Below are 24,710 nucleotides of genomic sequence, written 5' to 3'. Positions count from 1 at the left end.
AATGTAAATGGATTAAATGCTCCAAGCAAAAGACATAGACTGGCTGAATGGATACAAAAACAAGACCCATTAAAATATGCTGTATACAAGAGACCCACTTCAGACCTAGGGATACATATGGACTGAAAGTGAGGGGATGGAAAAAGATATTCCATGCAAATGGAAATCAAAAGAAAGCTGCAGTAGCAATTCTCATATCAGACGAAATAGACTTTAAAATAAAGACTACTACAAGAGACAAAGACACTACATAATGATCAAGGGACCAATCCAAGAATAAAATATAACAATTGTAAATATGCACCCAACATAGAAACATCTCAATACATAACACAAATGCTAACAACCATAAAAGGGGAAATTGACAGTAACACAATAATAGTAGGGGAATTGAACACGCCACTTTAACCAATGGACAGATCATCCAAAATGAAAATAAATAAGAAAACACAAGCTTTAAATGATACATTTAAAGATGGACTTAACTGATATTTATAAGACATTCCATCCAAAAACAACAGAATATACTTTCTTCTCACGTACTCATGGAACATTCTCCAGGATAGATCATATCTTGGGTCACAAATCAAGCCTTGGTAAATTTAAGAAAATTGAAATCATATCAGGTATCTTTTCCTGCCACAATGCTATGAGATTAGATATGAATCATGGGAAAAAATCTGTAAAAAATACAAATACATGGAGGCTAAACAATACACTACTTAATAACCAAGAGATCACTGAAGAAATCAGATAAGAAATCAAAAAATACCTAGAGACAAATGACAATGAAAACACAACTACCCAAAACCTATGGGATGCAGCAAAAGCAGTTCTAAGAGGGAAGTTTATAGCAATACACTCCTACCTCAAGAAACATCTCAAATAAACAACCTAACCTTACACCTAAAGCAATTAGAGAAAGAAGAATAAAAAAACCCCAAAGTTAATAGAAGGAAAGAACTCATAAAGATCAGTTCAGAAATAAATGAAAAATAAATGAAGGAAATAGTAGCAAAGATCAGTAAAACTAAAAGCTGGTTCTTGGAGAAGATAAACAAAATTGATAAGCCATTAGCCAGACTCATCAAGAAAAAAAGGGGAAAGAGTCATCAATAGAATAAGAAATGAAAAAGGAGAAGTAACTACTGACACTGCAGAAATACAAAGGATCATGAGAGATTACTACAAGCAGCTGTATTACAATAAAATGGACAACCTGGAAGAAATGGACAAATTCTTAGAAAAGCACAACCTTCTGAGACTGAACCAGGAAGAAATAGAAAATATAAACAGACCAATCACAAGCACTAAAATTGAAATTGTGATTAAAAACCTTCCAACAACCAAAGCCCAGGACCAGACAGATTCACAGGCAAATTCTGTCAAACATTTAGAGAAGAGCTAACACCTGTCCTTCTCAAACTCTTCCAAAATATAGCAGAGGGAGGAACACTCCGAAACTCATTCTACGAGACCACCATCACCCTGATACCAAAACCAGACAAAGATGTCACAAAGAAAGAAAACTACAGGCCAATATCACTGATGAACATAGGTGCAAAAATCCTCAACAAAATACTAGTAAACAGAATCCAACAGCAAATTAAAAGGATCATACACCATGATCAAGTGGGGTTTATCCCAGGAATGCAAGGATTCTTCAATATATGCAAATCAATCAATGTGATACACCATATTAACAAATTGAAGGAGAAAAACCATATGATCATCTCAACAGATGCAGAAAAAGCTTTCGACAAAATTCAATACCCATTTATCTTAAAAACCCTCCAGAAAGTAGGCATAGAGGGAACTTACCTCAACATAATAAAGGCCATATATGACAAACCCATATCCAACATCATTCTCAATGTTAAAAAACTGAAAGCATTTCCACTAAGATCAGGAACAAGACACGGTTTCCCACTCTCAGCACTCTTATTCAACATAGTTTTGGAAGTTTTAGCCACAGCAATCAGAGAAGAAAAAGAAATAAAAGGAATACAAATCAGAAAAGAAGAAGTAAAGCTGTCACTGTTTGCATATGACATGATACTATACACAGAGAATCCTAAAGATGCTACCAGAAAACTACTAGAGCTAATCAATGAATTTGGTAAAGTAGCAGGATACAAATTAATACACAGAAATCTCTTGTATTCCTATACACTAATGATGTAAAATCTGAAAGAGAAATTAAGGAAACACTCCCCTTTACCATTGCAACAAAAGGAATAAAATACCTAGGAATAAACCTACCTAAGGAGACGAAAGACCTGTATGCAGAAAACTATAAGACACTGATGAAAGAAATTAAAGATGATACAAACAGATTGAGAGATATACCATGTTATTGGTTTGGAAGAATCAACATTGTGAAAATGACTCTACTACCCAAAGGAATCTACAAATTCAGTGCAATCCCTAACAAATTACCAGTGGAATTTTTTACAGAACTAGAACAAAACATCTTAAAATTCGTATGGAGACACAAAAGACCCTGAATAGCCAAAGCAATCTCGAGAAAGACAAACAAAGTTGGACGAATCAGGCTCACTGACTTCAGAGTCTACTACAAAGCTACAGTAATCAAGACACTATGGTACTGGCACAAAAAGGGAAATATAGATCAGTGGAACAGGATAGAATGCCCAGAGATAAACCCACACACATATGGTCACGTTATCTTTGATAAAGGATGCAAGAATATACAATGGAGAAAAGACAGCCTCTTGAATACATGGTGCTGGGAGAACTGTACAGCTACATGTAAAAGAATGAAATTAGAACACTGCCTAACACCATACACAACAATAAACTCAAAATGTATTAAAGACCTAAATGTAAATCCAGACACTATAAAACTCTTAGAGGAAAACATAGGCAGTACACTCTATGACATAAATCACAGCAAGATCCTTTTTGACCCACCTCCTAGAGAAATGGAAATAAAAACAAAAATAAACAAATGGACCTAATGGAACTTAAATGTGTTTGCACAGCAAAGGAAACCATAAAAAAGATGAAAAGAAAACCCTCAGAATGGGAGAAAATATTTGCAATTGGAGCAACTGACGAAGGATTAATCTCCAAAATATACAAGCAGCTCATTCAGCTCAATATCAAAAAAGCAAACAACACAATCCATAAATGGGCAGAAGACCTAAATAGACATTTCTTCAAAGAAAATATACAGTTTGCCAACAGGCACCTGAAAGGTTGCTCAACATCACTAATCATTAGAGAAATGCATATCAAAACTACAATGAGGTGTCACCTCACACCAGTCAGAATTGCCCTTATCAAAAAATCTACAAACAATAAATGCTGGAGAGGGTTTGGCGAAAAGGAAACCCTCTTGCACTGTTGGTGGGAATGTAAATTGATATAACCACTATGGAGAACAGTATGGAGGTTCCTTAAAAAAGTAAAAATAGAACTACCATACAACCCGGCAATGTCACTACTGGGCATATACACTGAGAAAACCATAATTCAAAAAGAGTCATGTACCACAATGTTCATTGCAGCTTTATGTACAATAGGCAGGACATGGAAGCAACCTAAATGTCCATTGACAGATGAATGGATAAAGAAGATGTGGTGCATATATACTGTGGAATATTACTCATCCATAAGAAGAAACGAACTTGAGTTATTCGTAGTGAGGTGGATGGACCTAGAGTCTGTCATACAGAGTGAAGTAAGTCAGAAAGAAAAACAAATACCGTATGCTAACACATATATATGGAATATATAAAAATAATGGTTCTGAAGAATCTAGGGGCAGGACAGAAATAAAGATGCAGGTGTAGAGAATGGACTTGAGGACACAGGGTAGGGGGAAGGGTAAGCTGGGAGGAAGTGAGAGAGTGGCATCACTAATATATACTACCAAATGTAAAATAGCTAGTGGGAAGCAGCCGCATAGCACAGGGAGATAAGCTTGTTGCTTTTTGACCCCCTAGAGGGGTGGGGGGTGGGAGGGAGATGCAAGAGGGAGGAGATATGGGGACATATGTGTAACTGGTTCACTTTGTTATAAAGCAGAAACTAACACACCATTGTGAAGCAATTATATTCCAATAATGATGTTTAAGAAAAGAAAAAAAGATGTGAACCCAAGTAGTCACTTATTAAAGAGTCTGTCCTCTTTGCACACTCTACATGTGCTATTTCCAGAGATATAAAAGAAGTTTGATATAGCCTCTGCCCTCAGGAGCCTTTGACTTTGGAGATAAGATACATATCAGAAAAGAAATATTAAGAAATAATATAGAGCAGTATAACATTAAGTCCCAAAATGAGAGCTACAGACCGGGTTACAGAACCAAAAGGAGAGAGACTGTCTTGGGCTAGATGCATTACAGGGAATCTGAGCTGGATTTACAACAGAGTTTCTCAAAGCATGGGCTGAAATGGAAGTGAATGAGACTCTTTGGGAGTATTAATTAAAAACGTAAACTGGGTACCACCCTAGATTTTTAAATCAAAATCTTTCAAGAGAAGCATGGGCATGTTATACCAGGTTGCTGAGGCTGTATTGAAATAAGTGATTCTGCCTAATGCCAATGGGAATATAAATTGGTATAACTTTTATGAACCACATTTTGGCAATATATATCTAAAGTACCTACCTTTGGGCCCACATTGCAATGGTTATCCTTCAGCTATATTTTGTATAATATTTATCTTTAAGATATATTCCCATTATGTGCAGCATGACATATTTATAGGTTGTTTATTTCAGCATTGTGTGGAAACAGCCTAATACTAGAAACAGCCAAGATTTTGATCATCAATACAGTGGAATATCCTGCAGTTCTAAAAAAGAATAAAGAAGTTCTCTATGTATTGATATATACAGTGCTTAGATTTATTGATAAGTAAGAAAAGCAAAATGAAAACCCATCAACATGATAGGCTACCATATGTGTAAAAAAGGGAGAGACAATGGGGAGGGCGGGAAAAAAATGAGGGATAGACAATAGATGTATTTGCTTACGTGGGTATATAATATCTCTGAGAGAATGAAAAACAAATTGTTAACCTGATTACCTCCAGGAGGGGGAATTAAATGGGGTGGGGAAGGGCAGGGAACTGGTAGTTGTATTACCTATTCAAAAATGAAACCAAAAACAAAAAACTGAAAGAATCATTGACTTAGAAGAATGGACACAATTCAGGCAGATAGTAATAAGGGAAGATATTACTTTCTTTATCCTACATAGGAATTATTCACATTGGTTAATAATGCCTCCTCTAAGACTTAATTACCACACCAGTCTCAAGCAACTTGTCACGTTCTAAAGTACTAAATAGAGTAAATATATGAAATTGAACACCTCAGTTTTTTCTTTTATTTTTTGTGACCTTTAGTTCCTATTAGTTTGTACACAGTCATAGAATGTGTGGGGTCTTTGTTATAACCAATCGGTCTTCAAAACCCATTTTGGTGTTGTATACTACACAAAGCACCTTTCTAATAATCTTAGTATTCTTGTTTCTGAATGTCTTTATGACTTCTTTGAATGTATATTAAAGGATATGTTCCAGTCCACGTCCATTGTAGAATAATTTATGTGATACAATATAAGTAAAATTAAGTAAAAAAAGTTATTCATAATCCCATTGTCCAGAGAAAATTACTGTGATTTTTTTCATTTTGCTCTATATTCCCTTTATCCAAAAAAAAAAAAAAATATATATATATATATATATATATAGTGCATGTGTCTGTGTTTTTTTAATTGATGTATAGTTGACATATAATATAGTGGTTTCAGGTGTACAACATAGTGATTGACAGGCAAACACATTAAGAAATGATCATCTGGGCTTCCCTGGTGCCGCAGTGGTTGAGAGTCCGCCTGCCGATTCAGGGGACACGGGTTCGTGTCCCGGTCTGGGAGGATCCCACATGCCACGGAGTGGCTGGGCCCGTGAGCCATGGCCACTGGGCCTGCACGACCGGAGCCTGTGCTCCGCTGCGGGAGAGGCCGCAACAGTGAGAGGCCCGCGTACCGCAAAAGAAAAAAAAAAAATGATCACCACTATAAGTCTAGTAACCATCTTTCAACATACTAAATTACTGTAGTATTATTGACTATATTCCTTATGCTGTATATAACATCCCTATGACTTATTTATTTATATAACATGGGAGTGCATATATCTTTTTGAATTAGTGTTTTTCTTTTCTTCAGGTAAACCCAGAGGTGGAATTGCTGGATCATATGATAGTACTATTTTTAATTTTTTGAGGAACCTATATACTGTTTTCCATAGTGGCTGCACCAATTTACATTCCCACCAGCAGTACACGAGGGTTTCATTTTCTGCACATTGTTGCCAACACTTGTTATTGGTTGTCTTTTTGATAACAGCCTTTCTGACAGGTGTGAGGCAATATTTCATTGTGGTTTTGATTTGCATTTTCCTGATGATTAGTGACTTTGAGCGTCTTTTCATGTGTCTACTGGCCATCTTTGTGTTTTTGGAAAAATATCTAATCAAGTCCTCTGCCCATTTTTTATTGGATTTCTTTTTTTGATAAGTTGCATTTTTTAATGTAATTTGGATATTAACCCTTATCAAATATATCATTTACAAATATCTTCTCCCATTCAGTAGGTTGCTTTTTCATTTTGTTGATGATTTCCTTCACTGTGCAAAAGCTTTTTAGTTTTTACTTTTATCTACTCCCATTTGTTTATTTTTGCTTTTGTTGCCCTTGCCTGAGGAGACAGGTCCAAAAAATATTGATAAGACCAATGTAAAAAAGCATACTGCCTCTGTTTCCTTCTAGGAGTTCTATGGTTTTGGGTCTTACTTTTAATTCTTTAATCCATTTTGAGTTTATTTTTGTATATGGTGTAAAGAAATGGTCCAGTTTTGTGTTTTGTCTTTTTTTTAAACTGGCTGTCTTTTCCCCATTGTGTATTCTTACCTTCTTTGTTGAAGATTAATTGATCGTATAAGTGTGCATTTATTTCTGGGCTTTCTATTCTGTTCCATTGATCTATATGTCTATTTTTGTGCCAGTATCATACTGTTTTGATTCCTATGGCTTTGTAGTATAATTTGAAATCAGGAAGCATGATACCTCCAGCTTTGTTCTTTCTCAAGATTTCTTTGGTTATTCAGCGTCTTTTTGGTTCCATACAAATTATAGGATTATTTGTTGTAGTTCTGTGAAAAATTCTGTTGGTATTTTGATATTCATATTGTTATGAATCTGTAGATTGCTTTGGATAGTATGGGTATTTTAACAATATTAATTCTTCCAATCCATTAGCATGGACTCTCTATTTGTATCATCTTTTGTTTCTTTCATCAGTGTCTCACAGTTTTCAGAGTACAGGTCTTTTACCTCCTTGTTTACTTTTATTCCTAGGTGTTCTTTTTGATGCAGTTGTAAATGGGATCGTTTTCTTTTCTCTGACAGATCATTATTAGTGTATGAAAACGCTACAGCATTCTGATAGCTTTTTTGTGGAGTCTATAGGGTTTTCTATATCATCATCTGCAAACAGTGACAGTTTTACTTCTTCCTTTCTAGTGTGGATGCTTTTTACCTCTTTTTCTTGTCTGATTGTTGTGGATAGGACTCCCAATTCTATGTTGAATAAAAGTGGTGGGAGTGGGCATCCTTAGCTCGTTCCTGATCTTTGAGGAAATGCTTTCAGCTTTTTGCCATTGAGTATGATGTTAGCTGTGGTTTTTGTCATTTATGTCCTTAATTATGTTGAGGTATGTTCCCTCTGCACACACTTAGTTGAGTGTTTTTATCATAAATGGGTGTTGAATTTTGTCAAAAGCTTTTTCTGCATCTATTGAAATGTTTATATGGTTTTTATCCTTCATTTCGTTAATGTGGTTTATCACGTTGACTGACTTGCGGCTATTTAACCATCCTTGCATCCCTGGGATAAATCCCTTTTGATCTCATGGTATATGATCTTTTTAAGATATTAATGAATTTGGTTTGCTATTATTTGTTGAGGATTTTAGCATCTATGTTCGTCTGGGATATTGGCCTGTAATTTTTATGTATTTTTACTTTTTGTTTTTGGTAGTGATTTGGTTTTGGTATCAGAGTAATGCTGTCTTTGTAGAGTGAGTTTGGGAGCATTCCTTTCTCAATTTTTTGGAATAGTTTGAGAAGGATAGGTGTTAAGTCTTTGTTAAATGTCTGGTAGAATTCACCTGTGAAGCTGTCTGGTCCTGGACTTTCGTTTCTTGGGAGTTTTTCATTACTGATTCAATTTCACTACTAGTAATTGGTCTGTTCAAATTTCTTTTTCTTCCTTATTTAGTCTTCTTAGGTTATATGTCTAAATGAATTTACCCATTTCTTCTAGGTTGTCTAATTTGTTGGCATGTAATTTTTGTAGTAATCTCTCATGATATTTTGTGTGTCTGTGATATTGGTTGCATCTTGTCCTCTTTTGTTTCTGATTTTATTTGTTTGGGTCCTGTCTTTTTTTTATGAGTCTGGCTAAAGATTTATCAATTTTTTTTAATCTTTTCAAAGAATCAGCTCTTAGTTTCATTGATCTCTTTTGTATTTTTTTGTCTTGATTTCATTTATTTCCACTCTGAGCTGTATTATTTCCTTTGTTCTATTAACTTTGGACTTATTTTTCTTTTTAGGTTTATGTGTAAGGTTAATTGTCTGTTTGAGATTTTTCTTGTTTCTTGAGGAAGGCCTGTATTGCTATAAACTTCTTAGAACTGCCTTTGTTATGTCCCATAGACTTTAGAACATTGTGCTTCCATTTTCATTAGTCTCCAGGTATTTTTAAATTTCCTCTTTGATTTCTTCAGTGAACCATTGGGTTTTTTAGTAGCACGCTGTTTAGATTCCACGTTTGTGTTTTTTGCAGGATTTTTTTGTTTTTGTAGTTGATTTATAGTCTCTACCGTTGTGGTCAAAAAAGATGTTTGACATGATTTCAACCCTGTTACATTTATTGAGACTTTTTTTTGTGGCCTAACATGTTATCTATCCTGCAGAATGTTCCATGTGCTCTTTAACAGAATGTGTGTTCTGCTCTTTTGGGGTCATGAATATATTTTTCCAAAGCTGTAAGCATACTACATATTTGAAATTTTCACATATCAAGGTATGGTGAACATATTTCCATCTTATAACATATCTTGGCCATATAACTCATAGAAAACTTACTGTCTCCTCTTGAAAGTATTTGTCTAAGTCTCCTATTTAATTATGAACCTGTAGAGGATAAGAAACATCTTTTATTTGTCTTTGTCACTTTCCCATCAGCACCTGATACAGTGCCACATTATTTTTCACTATCTATGGCAATTTTCTTTAAAAAGTCCCAGGAGATACTCTGAAGGATCCATATAATTTTTGTGGTATTTTTGTCAAAAATTATAACCTCATTCCACTCCTGAGAAAACATCAGGCAAACCCAAATTGAGGGACATTCTACAAAAAAATAACCAATCAGTATTATTCAAAAGTGCACCATGGTCATGAAAGAGAAGGAAAGACTACGAAGAAATAGCAGTTTAATTAGTTGGAATCCTGGATGGGATCTTTCAACAGAAAAAGGACATTGGTGGAAAACTTGGCCAAATTTGAATAAAGTATATAGTTTAGCTGACAACATTTTACCAATGTTTATTATACTATGGTTTTGTAATATGTTACCACTGGAGGAAGCAGAATGTAACTTTTTAAGTCTAAAATTAGTTTTAAAAGTTAAAAAAAAAGTTCCAGGGAAAAAACTTTTAGTCAATAAATATCCTTAAACTTTTTTCTGTTTAATTCTAGCACCAAGGAGTATCATTTTTGCTGGCTGACATGGCAATGAAAGTTGAACTAGCTAGATTGAGTTACCAGAGAGCAGCTTGGGAGGTTGATTCTGGTCGCCGAAATACCTATTTTGCCTCTATTGCAAAGGCATATGCTGGAGATATTGCAAATCAGGTAGCTACTGATGCTGTTCAGATTTTCGGAGGCAACGGATATAATACAGAATATCCTGTAGAAAAACTAATGAGGGATGCCAAGATCTATCAGGTAATGTTAAAAATGATTTTTATTTATTTTTAAGGAACATAATATTCATAAATGACATAGTAGATTTCTGATTGTTTATAGATTTTTATGTCACAGGTAATAATAAATCATTATAATAAATGGCTGTGAGCCTAAATTTTTGGAACTAATTAACACAAGGAAGAATGTTACATTGAAGTGTATTCCTTGAGAGAGAACAGGCTAACAGAGTAAATGGTGCAGACATGTACAGGATGTCTGGATAAGCCTTCTTTGATTCTTAACATCCTAGCTAATTGTAACTCACTCTTTGCTCTCCTAAAAGTATGTGTATCATTTAAATTAATTAAGTTATTTTATTTTGAATCTTACCTGACAACTCTTGAAGTCATATTTGGGAGATAAAAAAAACAACATGAGGAGAAAGTGATATAGATGACTCTGTCTTATAAATTAAATTGATGGTTAGAAAAACTTAGAGATAGGAGTAATTTAGTGAATAAGATATAAATGCTTATGTCCACATGTAGTTTAAGTAATTATAAGCCATGATTCTCAATATCTCTTCCCTTGCTTTCCTCAACCCCCAGCAAATTATTTGACAAATCCAGTCATTTGAAATCCAGAGGTAGAATCATAGAATGTTAGAGAAAGAAATTTAGACAGTGCAGCCCCTCAATTTAAACTTGAAAAAACTGAGAACCAGAATTTGTGCCTTATCCAAAGTTACGGGTTTATCTGGTAATACTCTCCCTTCCCTGGAGCTTGTAATTATTACGTTTTAGCTTTTCTCTGCCATCTGAACTAATAAATGGTTAGAAGTTTAAACTGGAAGTGAGGGCTGGCTACTAGGGCTACCTAAATGAACAAAAACAAATCCTTCCAGCATCTTTTTCTTTAGCAACTGTGTTCCTTAGGCAACAAGAGATAGAAATCAGGTTTAAGAGTAAGAACAGAAAATGACTGAAGGCGACAACTAGCTAAAAACAGTTCAAAAAAGTTGGTTAAAATATTTTAGCAACATTGAACTTAGATTTCCCAAACACTTTTTGAAATGTTAATATCCTTTTTTTTTGATGTTTTAAGACTGTCCTTCAAAATTTTGGTAAATGAGTTTTTATAATAATTTTAACTAATCTTTAGAGAATTTATGTATTTTCATGGGGTTCAGAAAATCAAGTTTCAGAATCACTGTAGACTACAGACCTTATATATGGTTTGATTCAGTTTGGTATTGCAGTGGAGCTTAGGGTACTGTCCAAAATACTGGGTGTTAACATACGGAAGATATTTAACCTACATGTATTTTCTTATTTTTTGCAGATTTATGAAGGTACAGCACAAATTCAAAGGATTATTATAGCCCGTGAACACATTGGCAGGTATAAAAATTAGCCAGATCACCATGTTAGTAATTGTTGAGTATTTAGAACATGATCTACTACTTAAACTCCAGGAAAGAGAAAGAGCGGGCTTTAAGGTTTTTTCCAGTAAAAATTTTAAAATAAGTACTCTTATACTAAACCTATGCAACTGATGCTAATAGTAGTTTTCTATTTTTGTTTAGCTTTATGACTTGCTTTTTCTATAATAGATTTGGTTTTATTAAAATTATGTGTTGTCCTTTAGTGCCACTGTACCTGAATCACATTAACCTAGAAAGATACATTTGGCTTGTTGTTTTGACCTCTTATAATTAAAGTAACAGAGATTTCTTGGAATTTCAGTGTTTTCCCAATGACAGGAAGGAGGGTTTATAAAAGTATTCAGAATGTTCCAAAATTTACATTGAGAAAATATTCTGGGATTTAAATAACTTGCCAGTGACTTTGTAGACTTAGTGGTATTTGTGTTAGAGGAGTTAATTTTACTGCAATTTGGAAAGCATTTGTTTTCCATTTTGTACAGTAATAACCAAAAATTTGATGTTCATATTCTCCCTTTATACAATAACCAAAAGTTACCTGAAAATCTTGTTTAATTCTGAGCCCCCATTTCACTTGCCTTATTTAAAATGAATCAATAAAATTTCCCTTAAATTATTTTTATATGACTGTGTTGGTCTCTGGTTAACCTTTGGTCTACTGTACAGTCTCATTCCGTGCATATACATTCTAAAAATAAACTTAACTAAAATTGTTCAGTGTTGTGTATCTGTTCAATTTGTGTATCTGTATTCTTTTCATGCAATAGTGTGTACTTGGTTTATTTACTGTGATAGAAAAAAATTCATGTTTTGATTTTGAACTGCATAGTTACCTGTCCATTTGTTCATTAGATTGCATTATTAGATACTTCAGAAAATATCAGTATGAAATAATGAAAGAGCCAAATGTAAATTTACTATTTTTTTGTAACTCTAAACATCAAATACTGCTAAAATATGTTATACTAAATGGTGTTTCTGACATCACTTATGATTTTCCAATTCTGATACCAACTGGGAATCCATAGTTCAATCCTATTCTGACAGTAACTCAGAATAGTTAGCATCAGACTCCACAGGTGTAAGGGCTCCACCCACTCCGTCTGAAGTGGTATCTCACTTCAGAAACACCACTATAAGTCCTGGATCCCCAGGCTACCCACACTTCTGACCACTTTGGCTACAAATTCAGGTATTCCCATGACCTTGCCCTTGGGTTTGATAATTCGCTAGAATGGCTCACAGAACTCAGGTAAAATACATTTACTGGTTTATTACAAAGGAGGAGATGCAAAGGGCAAGGTATAAGGAGAGACACTGAGCTTTCATAACTTCTTCCAATGTACCACCCTCCCAGTACCTCAGTGTGTTCACTAATCTGGAAACTCCTGAATCTCATCGTTCAAGTTTTGGTAGAGAATTTACAGCCTCCCTCTCCTGCCCAGATGTCAAGGGTGGGGTTGAAGTTCCCACCTGCATTAGTCAGCTAAGATTGCCATAAGAAAATGCCACAAACTGGGTGGCTTAAACAACAGACATTTATTTTTTCATAGTTCTGGAGGCTAGAAGTCCCAAGATCAAGGTACCATCTGGGTTGGTTTCTGGTGAGGCCTCTCATCCTGGCTCGTAGACAGCTACATTCTCACTCTGTTCTCACATGGCCTCTTGTCTGTGCACATGCATAGGGAGAGAGTGAGCTCTGGTGTCTCTTCTTCTTACAAAGACACCAGTTTTATTAGATTAGAGCCATACCCTTATGACCTCATTTAATTCAATTACTTCTCAAGTCCCTATCTTCAAACATGGTCACATGGGAATGGTTAGGGCTTCAACATATGAATTTGGGGCGGGGGTTCGGGGCAGTTTAGACCACAACACTACCCTCTAATTACTTGGTCTTTCTGGTGATTGGCCCCACCCTGAGCCTCTTTAGGGGCTCCACCCTAAGTCACCTCATTAGCACAAACTCTACTATGATCTTTTGAAAGGGGCTCATTATGAATAATAAAAGAGGGACTTCCCTGGTTGTCCAGCAGTTAAGACTCCATGCTCCCAGTGCAGGCCTGGGTTCGATCCCTGGTCAGGGAACTTGATCCCACATGGCACAAAAAAAATCCCACACGCTGCAACTAAAGATCCCGCACGCTGCAATGAAGATCCTGTGCGCTGCAACTAAGACCTGGTGCAGCCAAATAAGTAAATTTTTAAAATTTTTATTTTATTATTTATTTATGTATTTATTTATTTATTTTTTGGCTGCGTTGGGTCTTTGTTGCTGCGCTCTCGTTGTGGCGGTCGGGGGCTACTCTTTGTTGTGCTGCGCCGGCTTCTTATTGTAGTGCCTTCTCTTGTTGTGGAGCATGGGCTTCTAGGTGCACAGGCTTCAGCAGTTGTGGCGCGTGGGCTCAGTAGTTGTGGCTTGCAGGCTGTAGAGCGCAGGCTCAGTAGTTGTGGTGCATGGGCTTAGTTGCTCCACGGCATGTGGGATCTTCCCGGACCAGGGCTTGAACCCGTGTCCCCTGCATTGGCAGGTGGATTCTTAACCACTGCGCCACCAGGGAAGTCCCTAAAATTTATTTTTTAAAAATAATAAAAGATACTCCTGTTGCTCAGGAAATTCCAAGGACTGGATGAGCTTGAAACGGAGCAGGACCCTATGATCCTTCTTCCCCAACCCCATGTCCTTCACCTGCCTTTTGTCTGTGGAAAAACTTTAGCCAAAGAATAAGTTTAATCAGAGAAGTGAGAAAATACAGAAGCAAAGAAAAGTCAAACAGGACAAAACAATAACAGTTTAGTCAGTAAGCAAAGTCAAGGACCTTTAGCTCCTCCTCAAGGGCTATAGATAATATTCTGAGCCATATCGTGTGAGCTGTCTTACAGACACTGAAAGCCCCACCAGGTGGAAGAAGTTAACTACATGATGACCAGACTGTAGCCATGACATAAGCTGCTACAATTCTGAGAACTGGCCTCAAGGAAATGGGAACAAACTGACCCTGGAACTGAAGATTAACTGTACTTAAAACAATCAGGATGACACTGGTCAGACCACTACATGACCAATTTCAAGATGACTGTCAGAGCTGACTATGCCATTTCTGCATGTAGCCCCCTCCCTCTGTATAAAAGCTCTTGCCTCCTGACTGTCAGGCTGCAGGGGGAGCCAGCCTTTGGACAGGCATCTGCCCTTCCTCCCCTGCCCCCGCCCCCCGTTGCCGGCATCCAAAATAAAGCAAACTTTCTTTTCCACCAACCTTGCCTCTTTATTAGCTTTTGAGGGGCGAGCAGCCAGACCCCACTTACACTTACAGGCTCACCCAGGGACTGGGGACAAAAACCAAATCCATTTCCTCTTACACCTCACTAAATTATGAAAATAAAAATCTAATCTTTTACCAAGAAAGTTTAAATGGCTTTTTCATGCTCAATTATGAAACTGTTTTAATGGTACAGCTCAAGATTGGTAGGAGATTTCTAAATAAATTGGATATTACATAGAAATTACAAGTTAAATGGAATATATACATTCCAAATGCAAATTTGAATTTACACAAGTTCAAAAATTCACCTACATATTGTAAATATAAAGCTTCTAGACATGTAACTGTATTCCAAAGCCACATAATAAGAATATTAAAGTACCTTTGATAAGTATTAAACAATTATATAACTATCAATTAAGAGCTTTTAGTCACAAGTAACACAAATGAACTTAAGCTACTTAAGCAAAATATGGACAAATATATTTTAAGTATATTGAAATGCCTCATGGATCTGAAGGCTGGAACAGTCAGTTTTAGGAAGGATCTAGAACCCAAATAGTCTTTAGGAACCCATGAAATAGTACCTTTCTATCTATTTTCCCTGTCATGTTTCATTCTTTCTTGTTCTATAGCCTAGCTTCTTCCTCTGCTTCTTTGATCCCGTGATAGAATAACACCTAATATATTAGATTTCCCGCCACTTATAAAAGCTGACTGGCAAGGGCCATTACAGCCAGGAAGATAGGTAGAGTCAGACTACAAACATGATTGTTAGTTGCCTACATCTGTGACTTGATGGTTCCTGGAAAAGACATAATTTTATAAAAGATCTGGTATGTTTATGGCAAGTTTATTGAATGTTTAAGGAATCTACCAGAGTCATCAATTTGCATGTAGGGAGAAGAGTTTATTCCAAGACTCCTCTGAATTAAAAAAAAAAAAAAAGCTGTTTACATGGCTTCTAGAATGACACCCATTGATTTGAATATATACCCTGTAACCAGATAATACAAAAGTTCTTTGGAGATTGAAGATTGAACTCTATAGGCAACAGGTTTTTTTTTTTTTTTAAAAGGTTTCATATAACGAATGAATGAGAGAACTAACAAGATGTTAAAACTAGTATAAGGGAGAATTTGAAGAACAGACATATCGGCAGTTAGAAACGCTTAAAAGAATTTGCTAATAGATGTAAAACTGGTAGGGCAAAAAACCTAAAGAGGGGGTCATCTTCTCTTTTTTTTTTAGGCCACACTGTGCGGCTTGCAGGATCTTATTTCCCTGACCAGGGACCGAACCCATGCCCTCTACATTGGGAGTACAGAGTCTTAACCACTGGACAGCCTGGGAATTCCCGGGGGTCATCTTTTCTATACAGGAGAAACCACTTGTAGTTCATGGCTCATTTTCATTACTCTCCATTTTCTATAATTTAACTTTTAACAGAGTTGTAAAACAGTTTAGCCAGCCAATAGACAATCACAGGTATATACCTCTTCAGAGGATCCATCAGATAATACCTAGCAGTCCACTAAAAGGACACTCAGTAATTTCTTTTATACATTTCCAAGTCTTTGACAATGTGTTTTGACAGTCTCTTTTCATGTGAGCATAAATAATCTGCCAAGATTACTCTTGATACAAAAAGACAGGTTTCATTAGGTTTGGCCTGATTATCTTTGTACAGTAAGGGTGTTAACTATGTAGGCCTCCTCAGATTTACTTTGCAAATCCAGAGATGTGCAATACTGAACAATTATTAAAGCTGCAGGATTAACCTCTGTATGAAAGTTTTCATAAGGACACTGAAATTGGACTTTTAAAAGCCTCTGGAACCAAGCTCAAGAAACTCTCTACCAGATTTCTCCAGTAGTACCTAAGACTTTAGGTAAATTTCTTCCTCAGCATCTCTAAAATTTACTATAGAAGGGACCTTCCTTACCATCTGTAAGACTGGAACCTTGTAAGCCAGGTACCATTCCAGTTTTACTGGGGCAGCTTTGTAGGCACTGACTCTACATATAAAGTCAACTTGTTTTTTTAATAATGGGTTTGTCATACATGAGTAAATGTGAATTGGTCTCAATTATGACACTCCAGGTATGGCTTTGGTTACACAATCAATTTGTTCAATTATGTCTTGGTAAACACGAGTAAAGATTCCTTTTGATATTGCCATGAAATGTAAGGAGACTCAGTAAATGTTTCTAAATTCTGGGGACACAGAATCAGATACCATTTTAAAATTCCAGTTTACAAAAGCAGAATCTACTAAATTGAAGACTAGAGATAGCCTAAGAATTAAAAAGGGCTTCCTTACATATCCATAAATATAGAACATAACAACTGCATAAACAATATTCCAAACAAGTAACCATGATTAAATTTCCCTCATTGGTCCCTTCAGTTCTCTGTAATTGCTCTGTTGGATCTTGGATCAGTAAACTACGTTCAAGAAGCTGTGTGCTTCTAGTGGTTAAGAATCTGCCTGCCAATGCAAGGGACACAGTTTCAAGCCCTGGTCTGGGAAGATCCCACCTGCCATGGAGCAACTAAGCCCATGCACCACAACTACTGAGCCTGTGCTCTAGAGCCAGCATGCCACAACTACTGAAGCCCACGCGCCTAGAGCCTGTGCTCCGCAACAAGAGAAGCCACCGCAGTGAGAAGCCCGCGCACTGCAACGAACAGTAGCCCCCCCTGGCCGCAACTAGAGAAAGCCCATGCACAGCAACAAAGACCCAACAAAGCCAAAAAAAAATAAATTTAAATAAATTTAAAAGTAAATAAATAAGATAATAGAAAGTTGAACCAAATTTGATTAAAAAAAAATAAAAGAACTGTCTGCTTCTAGACAAAAGAGTTCTAGAAATCCTGACTCAGTCCACTGGTATGGTGTGAAATGTGTCTAAGCTATGTCAGTTTGGAAATGTGTACCCACAAAACTATTCTTTGACGTCTCTATTGACAGTTCAAAGCACCTGATTCTTCCCATGAGGCTCTGAGACTGTCTGTTCCTGAATGCACAAACTTTGGCCTGTAGATCTATAGGCAGAGCCCTCAAGCTAGCATCAGAGTAAAACAGAAACTATCTGTAGATAACCGTTTTAGTTCAGGCTGCTACAACAATACCATTGCCAACTAAAGAATGTTACTTACCATCCAGTTCTGTTAAGAATTAAGCTATTAGCCCCTGCAGTCACTGACCTTCAACACAGCCTGAAAGGAATTCAGGGCAGAATGAGGCATTCTATGCTCTGGGAAAACTGACAGAACAGACCTTCAGGAAAAATAGGTATTTTCAGGAGAAATTTTTTTATGAACCTGGATTCTTGCATCTTCCCATACTTAGAAAAGCACTAAAACCATTAATTAAGATATCTGTTCTTCATGTCTAGCAGCAACCTTCTACAGAGATGTGTGCTGGGTTGCACATACCCTCTTCACCACAATCACATGTATACTGACCTCCCCCGTTACCTCTTCAGAACAGTTTCTCAGAGCTATTTGAGAGTCTGTCTCCTGGGCTATAGTCCTCAGTGAGACACTGAATAAACACAACTCGCAGTTTTTCTGTTGTACATTTTTTTTCAGTTGACACCATAGACTGAGTGGTTTAAACAACAATGTATTTCTCACGATTCTAGAGGCTAGGAAGTCTAAGATCAAGATGGCTGCCCTCTTCTGTGTTGCAGACTTCTAACTTCTTTTACACTAACGTGGCAGAAATAGGGTGAGAGCTCTCTGGGGTCCCTTTTATAAGGGAAATAATCCCATTCATGAGGACTGTACCCTTATGACCTAATTACCTCCTAAAGGCCCCACTTACTAATACCATCACACTGGGGATTCGGATTTCAACATATGAATTTGTGGGGGGACAGAAACATTCAGTCCATTGTAATGACCAAGACTGAAATAATATCAGAATGGAAGTGAGTTCAAATCTCTATTACAGCATAGTGCATAATTATTTCATAAGAATTTAACCATTATTTCCCCTGAGGGAAACAAAGAGAATTGACAAATCTCCAGGGCCTTCTCATAAAGTATACAATTTTGGACATATTTATATTAATAACATTTTACCTATACAAATTTAAGCTATGGAAGGCTGAGTAGATCTGAAATATTTACCAAATTTTTCTATAAAGCTCCCACAGTAGTGTTGGTAAATAAGAAATATGGGGCACATGAAATAAACTTAATTATTTCTAATATCTTTCTTTTTATGAGGTGAAAGAATAGATTTTTTATTTTCCAGCCTCCCAATCCCTCTCCTCCAGGAAATTTCAAAGATACATTTAGATGTAAAATATATCGTGAAATTTTTATTTTTCTGAATTCAAGATTTAACCTTGAGAAGGCAAAATCAAGAGATGTCAGATGATCTGATCACTTGATTAAGATAGGATTATAGGTACCCGAGAAAGAACACTTGTTTACCTATTTAATTAAAGGGACAATAAATAAAAATAAACACAGAAAAATATAACATGATTATACAGAACTTTGTTTCTCAAATGAGGAAACTTTGTTCCTTTTTTTAAAATAATTAAGGGTATTAAAATTTCAACACATAGAACACAGAAAATTTATTCTGTCAGACAAAATCTCTGGTATGTAGGCAGACGGTAAAGAGTAACCTTTTACCTTTGGTGAAGGGGTCAATCAGTAAACCAAGTAAGCAAGCCCCATAAAACTGAGTGAACTTTGCCAAAATTTTAGTACCTTCCAGTGTTTTTTTCAGATTCAGGTATTACACACCAAGGCAAATAAAATTCACTTTCCTAAAGTTTTGTCCTTCACAATGCTTTTTCATATTCTAGAAAAAGCTGATACTTGGAACGAAACTACTCATTTTCTCTTGAAAAATAAAAACACATACATAGTTGTATTTCTCTATCACTACTGGTCCAACTCTAGTGATATAATAATCCTTATTATTATGACTTAATTGTAGAAACTAACTTCTACTTCAGAGAAAGCTGGGAAGCAGGTCATTGGAACTGTTTTTCACACACGAACATTTTAGCAAAGTTCATGAATATTAACACAACTTTATATATCTATGCATATCCCTTTACACCTTGAAGTGGCAAAAAGAAACATATTTATTAACTTGACCCACATGTAACTTATTCCATAGCATATCAAAGTAAGAAACAAAAGTATATAAGCTTAAAATTATGTTCAATAATCAATGATTTAATATTCTATCCAAGAAACAATCCAGGCATATTTGATTATTCATTAATTAATTCAATATCAGTCCAAGGTTTTACATTTCCTAAAGATCATGGAAATTATCTATAATCTGACATAATTCAAAACATAATTACTGTTGGAATAAACAAATTTTGTTAGACTTATGATTCAATATGGTGGAACCCAAAATTACATTTTCAAAAATCTTAAACTTCATTTAGGTGTTAGGTTAGCTAATTTGACCAATAAATCATTATAAAAAGTTTAGGAAATCCAGACTAATTAGTCTCTTCATTTAAAAATAAACTGCACTTAAACATATAGTACTATACTTGTATTATACTGATAATTAGAGAAAAAGACACATAGCTGTTTTTCTCTTTAACCCAAATTACAAACCTCTCTAATTTGTCCACAGATTCATCTTACTATGTGAACTTGAATTTTTAAAAATGTTTTTTGAGCTAGTAGTTTTTATCAGAATGACTGTTTTCCTTTAAAGTCTAGCTCATTCAAAGTATTAGAAGTTAATTTTTATAATTTTTCTGTTAATTTGGGGACTAACCCATTTATATAAGTGCCTATTTATCTCTATAAACTAATCAGAACAGAGTTCCTTAATATGAAGCATAATCTGATTTATTAGTTTACACTGCTCAGAAGTGGGAAAGTATTTCATAGATGTGCAATAAGAGGGCAAAGCCTTCCTCAATTTTAGACAAACAGACACACTGAGAACTTAAAAGTTTCAGATCTACAACAACTTCAGTCACAGGCCAAAAATAAACTCAACAGTCCAGATCTCAAAGCTGTTTTTCTTTTCAGTGGGCTTTAAATTCTTAACTGATTAGAGCTCTCACACATAGACAAGAGTGAATAAACCAGATTCTCTGTCATTTCTCACCCATGAGAGAAATAGACTTCTATAGCAGACAGAGATCACCAAATGGGTCATAAAAACATAGTCTTAATCATTGCCACCAATGAGATTAAATTATGAACTGTGCCTGAAGCAGAAACAATAACAAGACACAAAATCAGTAAGGAGGTGAAAAAAAAAAAAAATCAGTAAGGAGGGCAGAACCTACATAAATAGAGTCCAAAAAAGTTAAGGCTGTGGAGTGGCTGTGAGAGCCAAGAAAAGACCTGCCTTGGCTTGGGTAGATCTTGAGGTGCCATTCTCAAGCAATGCAGTTTACTTAGCTCTATCTGTTGAGTGTACTTGGGTATCTAAGGAAATGTATAATTTTCAAAATGGTAAAATCATGACGCATATAAATATAAAGTGAATACATGTCAAAAGTTTTATTTAACTCATTATAAAAGGAGGGAACCAATAATATATTAAAACCAATTTCTAGCAACCAATTTAAATCTTATAACCTAGATGTCTCAATGTATCTTTTTTTTTTAAAGCTTTAAGCTCTTTTTTATAGTTCATAATTAAAGGACAGGATTTTACATTTTATTTATTTATTTGTTTTAAATATTTATTTACATGGCTGCACGGGGTATTAGACGTGGCACGCAGGATCTTTGTTGCCACATGCGGGATCTTTTAGGTGTGGCATGAGGGATCTAGTTCCCTGATCAGGGATCGAACCCGGGTCCCCTGCACTGGGAGCATGGAGTCTTAGCCATTGGACCACCAGGGAGGTCCCTTGGACAGGATTTTACATTTTAAAATGTTTTTTATCTACAACTTTGTTTAGAAAGTTTCTCTTAAATTGCTCCAGAATTCTAGTCCTTATATACCTGCATCTTTCCTATCAGAGTTCCTTTTATTGTTGGAACTACTTAGTTAAGAAGGCCTGCAATTCTAAGACTTTAGACAAGATTTCATTTGCTTGAAGTGAATCCAAAAATGGAGGAATAAAAAAAATCAGGGATGTCCTAAAATATATAGAAGGTTATAATATAATTTTACAAGTGTAATATGCAGCATGGAGCATGTAATATTCTGCTTCTACATTTGCTATTTCAGAAATAAATGACTCATAGTGAAGACATGGAAGCAACCTAAATGTCTATTGACAGATGAATGGATCAAGAAAATGTATATGTGTGTGTGTGTGTGTGTGTACACACACACACACACACACACACACACACACACACACACACACTGGAATATTACTCAGCCATAAAAAAGAATGAAATAATGCTATTTGCAGCAACATGGATGGACCTAGAGATTATCGTATTAAGTTAAGTGAGTCAAAGACAAATATCATATGATATCACTTATATGTGGAATCTAAAAAGATGATACAAATGAACTTATTTACAAAACAGAATTAGACATAGAAAACAAACTTATGGTTACCAAAGGTTATAGCAGGGGGAGGGGGGTGGAGATAAATTAGGAGTTCAGCATTAACAAATACACACTACTATATATGAAATAGGTAAACAAAAAGGACCTACTTTATAGCATAGGGAACTATACTCAATATCTTGTAATCACCTATAATTGAAAAGAATCTGAAAAATAATATATATATATAAAACTGAAACACTTTGCTGTAAATTTGAAACATTGTAAATAAGATATACTTCATTTAAAAAAATGACTCAGTTACTATGTTTCATTGATTCCAAAATGCATATTTCTTCTTATTTAACATCTCAGAAATCTGGGTAAGTTTTATGTTAATAGCCATTGGCTATTTTTTTCTACCTTTGATGTTTTTGCAATTGGGATGTGTCTTATAGTTAGTGGCTTCTTAGGTAAAATATGATACTGTTGTCCCCTGGAAATGCTATTCCGTGACATAATAAAGATGTTAAACCAGAGTAGAAACAGTTAAGATATTGAATGTTAATGAAACTATGTTCATAGTTGTAGTCAGTCACAATATGGTCTTTGAACAAAACTGTAGGTAAAGAGGAATCCTTTTATTTACAAAATGATATGTGTAATATATGAAATGGTGAACAAAGCAGACACTACAGCTCTCATAAAGCTTATAGACTACAGCAGCATTGCCCAGTGGAAACATAAGGTGATCTACATGTGTAATTTAAAATTTTCTAATAGTCACATTAAAAAAGTAAAAAGTAACAGATGAAATTAAGTTTAAGAAAATACTTTAACCCAATATATCCAAAATATTTCAGCAATCAATACTTTTAAATTATTAATGAGATATTTCTATTTTTCTTACTAAGTCTTTGAAATGGGGTGTGTATTTCATACTTACAACACATCTCAAATCAGAGTGGTCACATTTCAAGTGCTCCATGTGGCTATATTGGACACTGGAGGTCTAGAGGCAGAGATGAACTTGTTTTATATATATATATATATATGTATGTAGCTACTTTTCTTTGGAGGGGAGATATTTTTATTTTTTTGAAGAGGTAAAACATACCAAGTTTCAAAAGTATCAGAGTACTCAGTGAGAAGCTTTCCTTAAATCCTGTCCACAGCCACCCATTTCTCCTCCAGTAGGTAACTGCTTTGGTTCTGTGCATTCCCAAATATATCCATATATTTTTTTCCCTTTGTTTCCCACACAAATAGTAGTAGCATATGGCACATCGGTACATCGTTTGGTACATTCTGTTTTTGTTTTCACTTAACATATTTTGTAAATCTTTCCACACAATGTTTGCAGAGTTTCCTCATTCTTTTTAATGGCTGCATAATGAATACACCATAGTTTATTCCACCTTTTTTTTTTTGCGGTACGCGGGCCTCTCACTGTTGCGGCCTCTCCCATTGCAGAGCACAGGCTCCGGAAGCGCAGGCTCAGCGGCCATGGCTCACGGGCCTAGCCGCTCCGTGGCATGTGGGATCTTCCCGGACCGGGGCACGAACTCGTGTCCCCTGCATCGGCAGGCGGACTCTCAACCACTGTGCCACCAGGGAAACCCTATTTCACCTTTTCAAGGTTAAAATGTTTGTTATTTTTTGCTATTATGAAGACTGCTGCTATGAATATTCTGGCACATGTCACTTCATAGCCAAGGGAGTATATTTGTAGGATAAATAGCTAGAAATAGAATTGCTGAATGTGATTACAAGAATTGCTAGAACAGATACTCCCCATAAATATTTCCATTTTGCTCACCATCGTACCCCCAAAACCTAGAATAAATAATATTTGGCACATTATAGGCATCCAATACATATCTGATGAATGAATTAATAAAGTAGGAAGAGAGGCTTACTTTTCATTACTTCAGCAGTTATTGCCTCGACCTGAATGTTATATTTTGGATCGGATGCTTGTCTTATTCTTATTTTGAGTATTACTTTTCCCAGGAGACATGACCTCTCTCCCTCTCTCTCTCTCTCTCTCTCTCTCTGCCTTGGTTTTTCTCACTCTACAACACTCCTCTCCCATCTGATTTAGAGGCAAAAGAAAGCTGGGAAATTACATTACTATTGTGAAATAAAATTCATATTTTAAGGCAAGACAAGAAAATTTTAAACATAAAGATATTCTTCTCTGTCCTTTGGCCTCCGCTGTGCCCCCACTGTGCATTGTGTATCTGCATTATGCATCAACCAAACCTCCCCCATCAGCAGGAATACCTGCTCAACCATAAAGAGCAACATTCTCCCAGCATCAACAAGACAGCTCCTTAAAAGATAACATTCTTTCCTGATCTTGTAAGGGGTCACACGACCTACCATGATGACACTTATATCTGGATTATGTAAACTGTCAATAATATGTCATTTGATGTACAGCCCCTTGTCTCAAAAAACATATAACTGTACCTTCACTTGTAACCCGCGGAACAGTCCTCAGAGCTTTCTGAG

At 35.7% G+C, this 24,710-nt stretch overlaps 1 protein-coding gene across 4 annotated transcripts in view; it reads left to right on the top strand.

The window, feature by feature from the left end:
- The window catches only part of ACADM (acyl-CoA dehydrogenase medium chain), a 48,728-nt gene extending 36,549 nt beyond the window's left edge, over positions 1-12,179 (top strand). For all 4 annotated transcript variants that reach the window (XM_004279949.3, XM_049707165.1, XM_033405969.2 and 1 more), the window contains 2 exons: positions 9,809-10,057; positions 11,360-12,179. In XM_004279949.3, coding sequence (XP_004279997.1) covers positions 9,809-10,057; positions 11,360-11,431 — 321 coding nt within the window. In that variant the 3' untranslated portion in view covers positions 11,432-12,179. The remainder of the gene's footprint in view (positions 1-9,808; positions 10,058-11,359) is intronic.
- The last annotated feature ends 12,531 nt before the right edge of the window (positions 12,180-24,710 follow it).

Source organism: Orcinus orca, chromosome 1, assembly GCF_937001465.1.
Source record: "Orcinus orca chromosome 1, mOrcOrc1.1, whole genome shotgun sequence".
Taxonomy (NCBI): Eukaryota; Metazoa; Chordata; class Mammalia; order Artiodactyla; family Delphinidae; genus Orcinus; species Orcinus orca.
The sequence above is the reverse complement of the archived record's forward strand: the minus strand, read 5'-3'. Positions and strand labels throughout refer to the sequence as shown.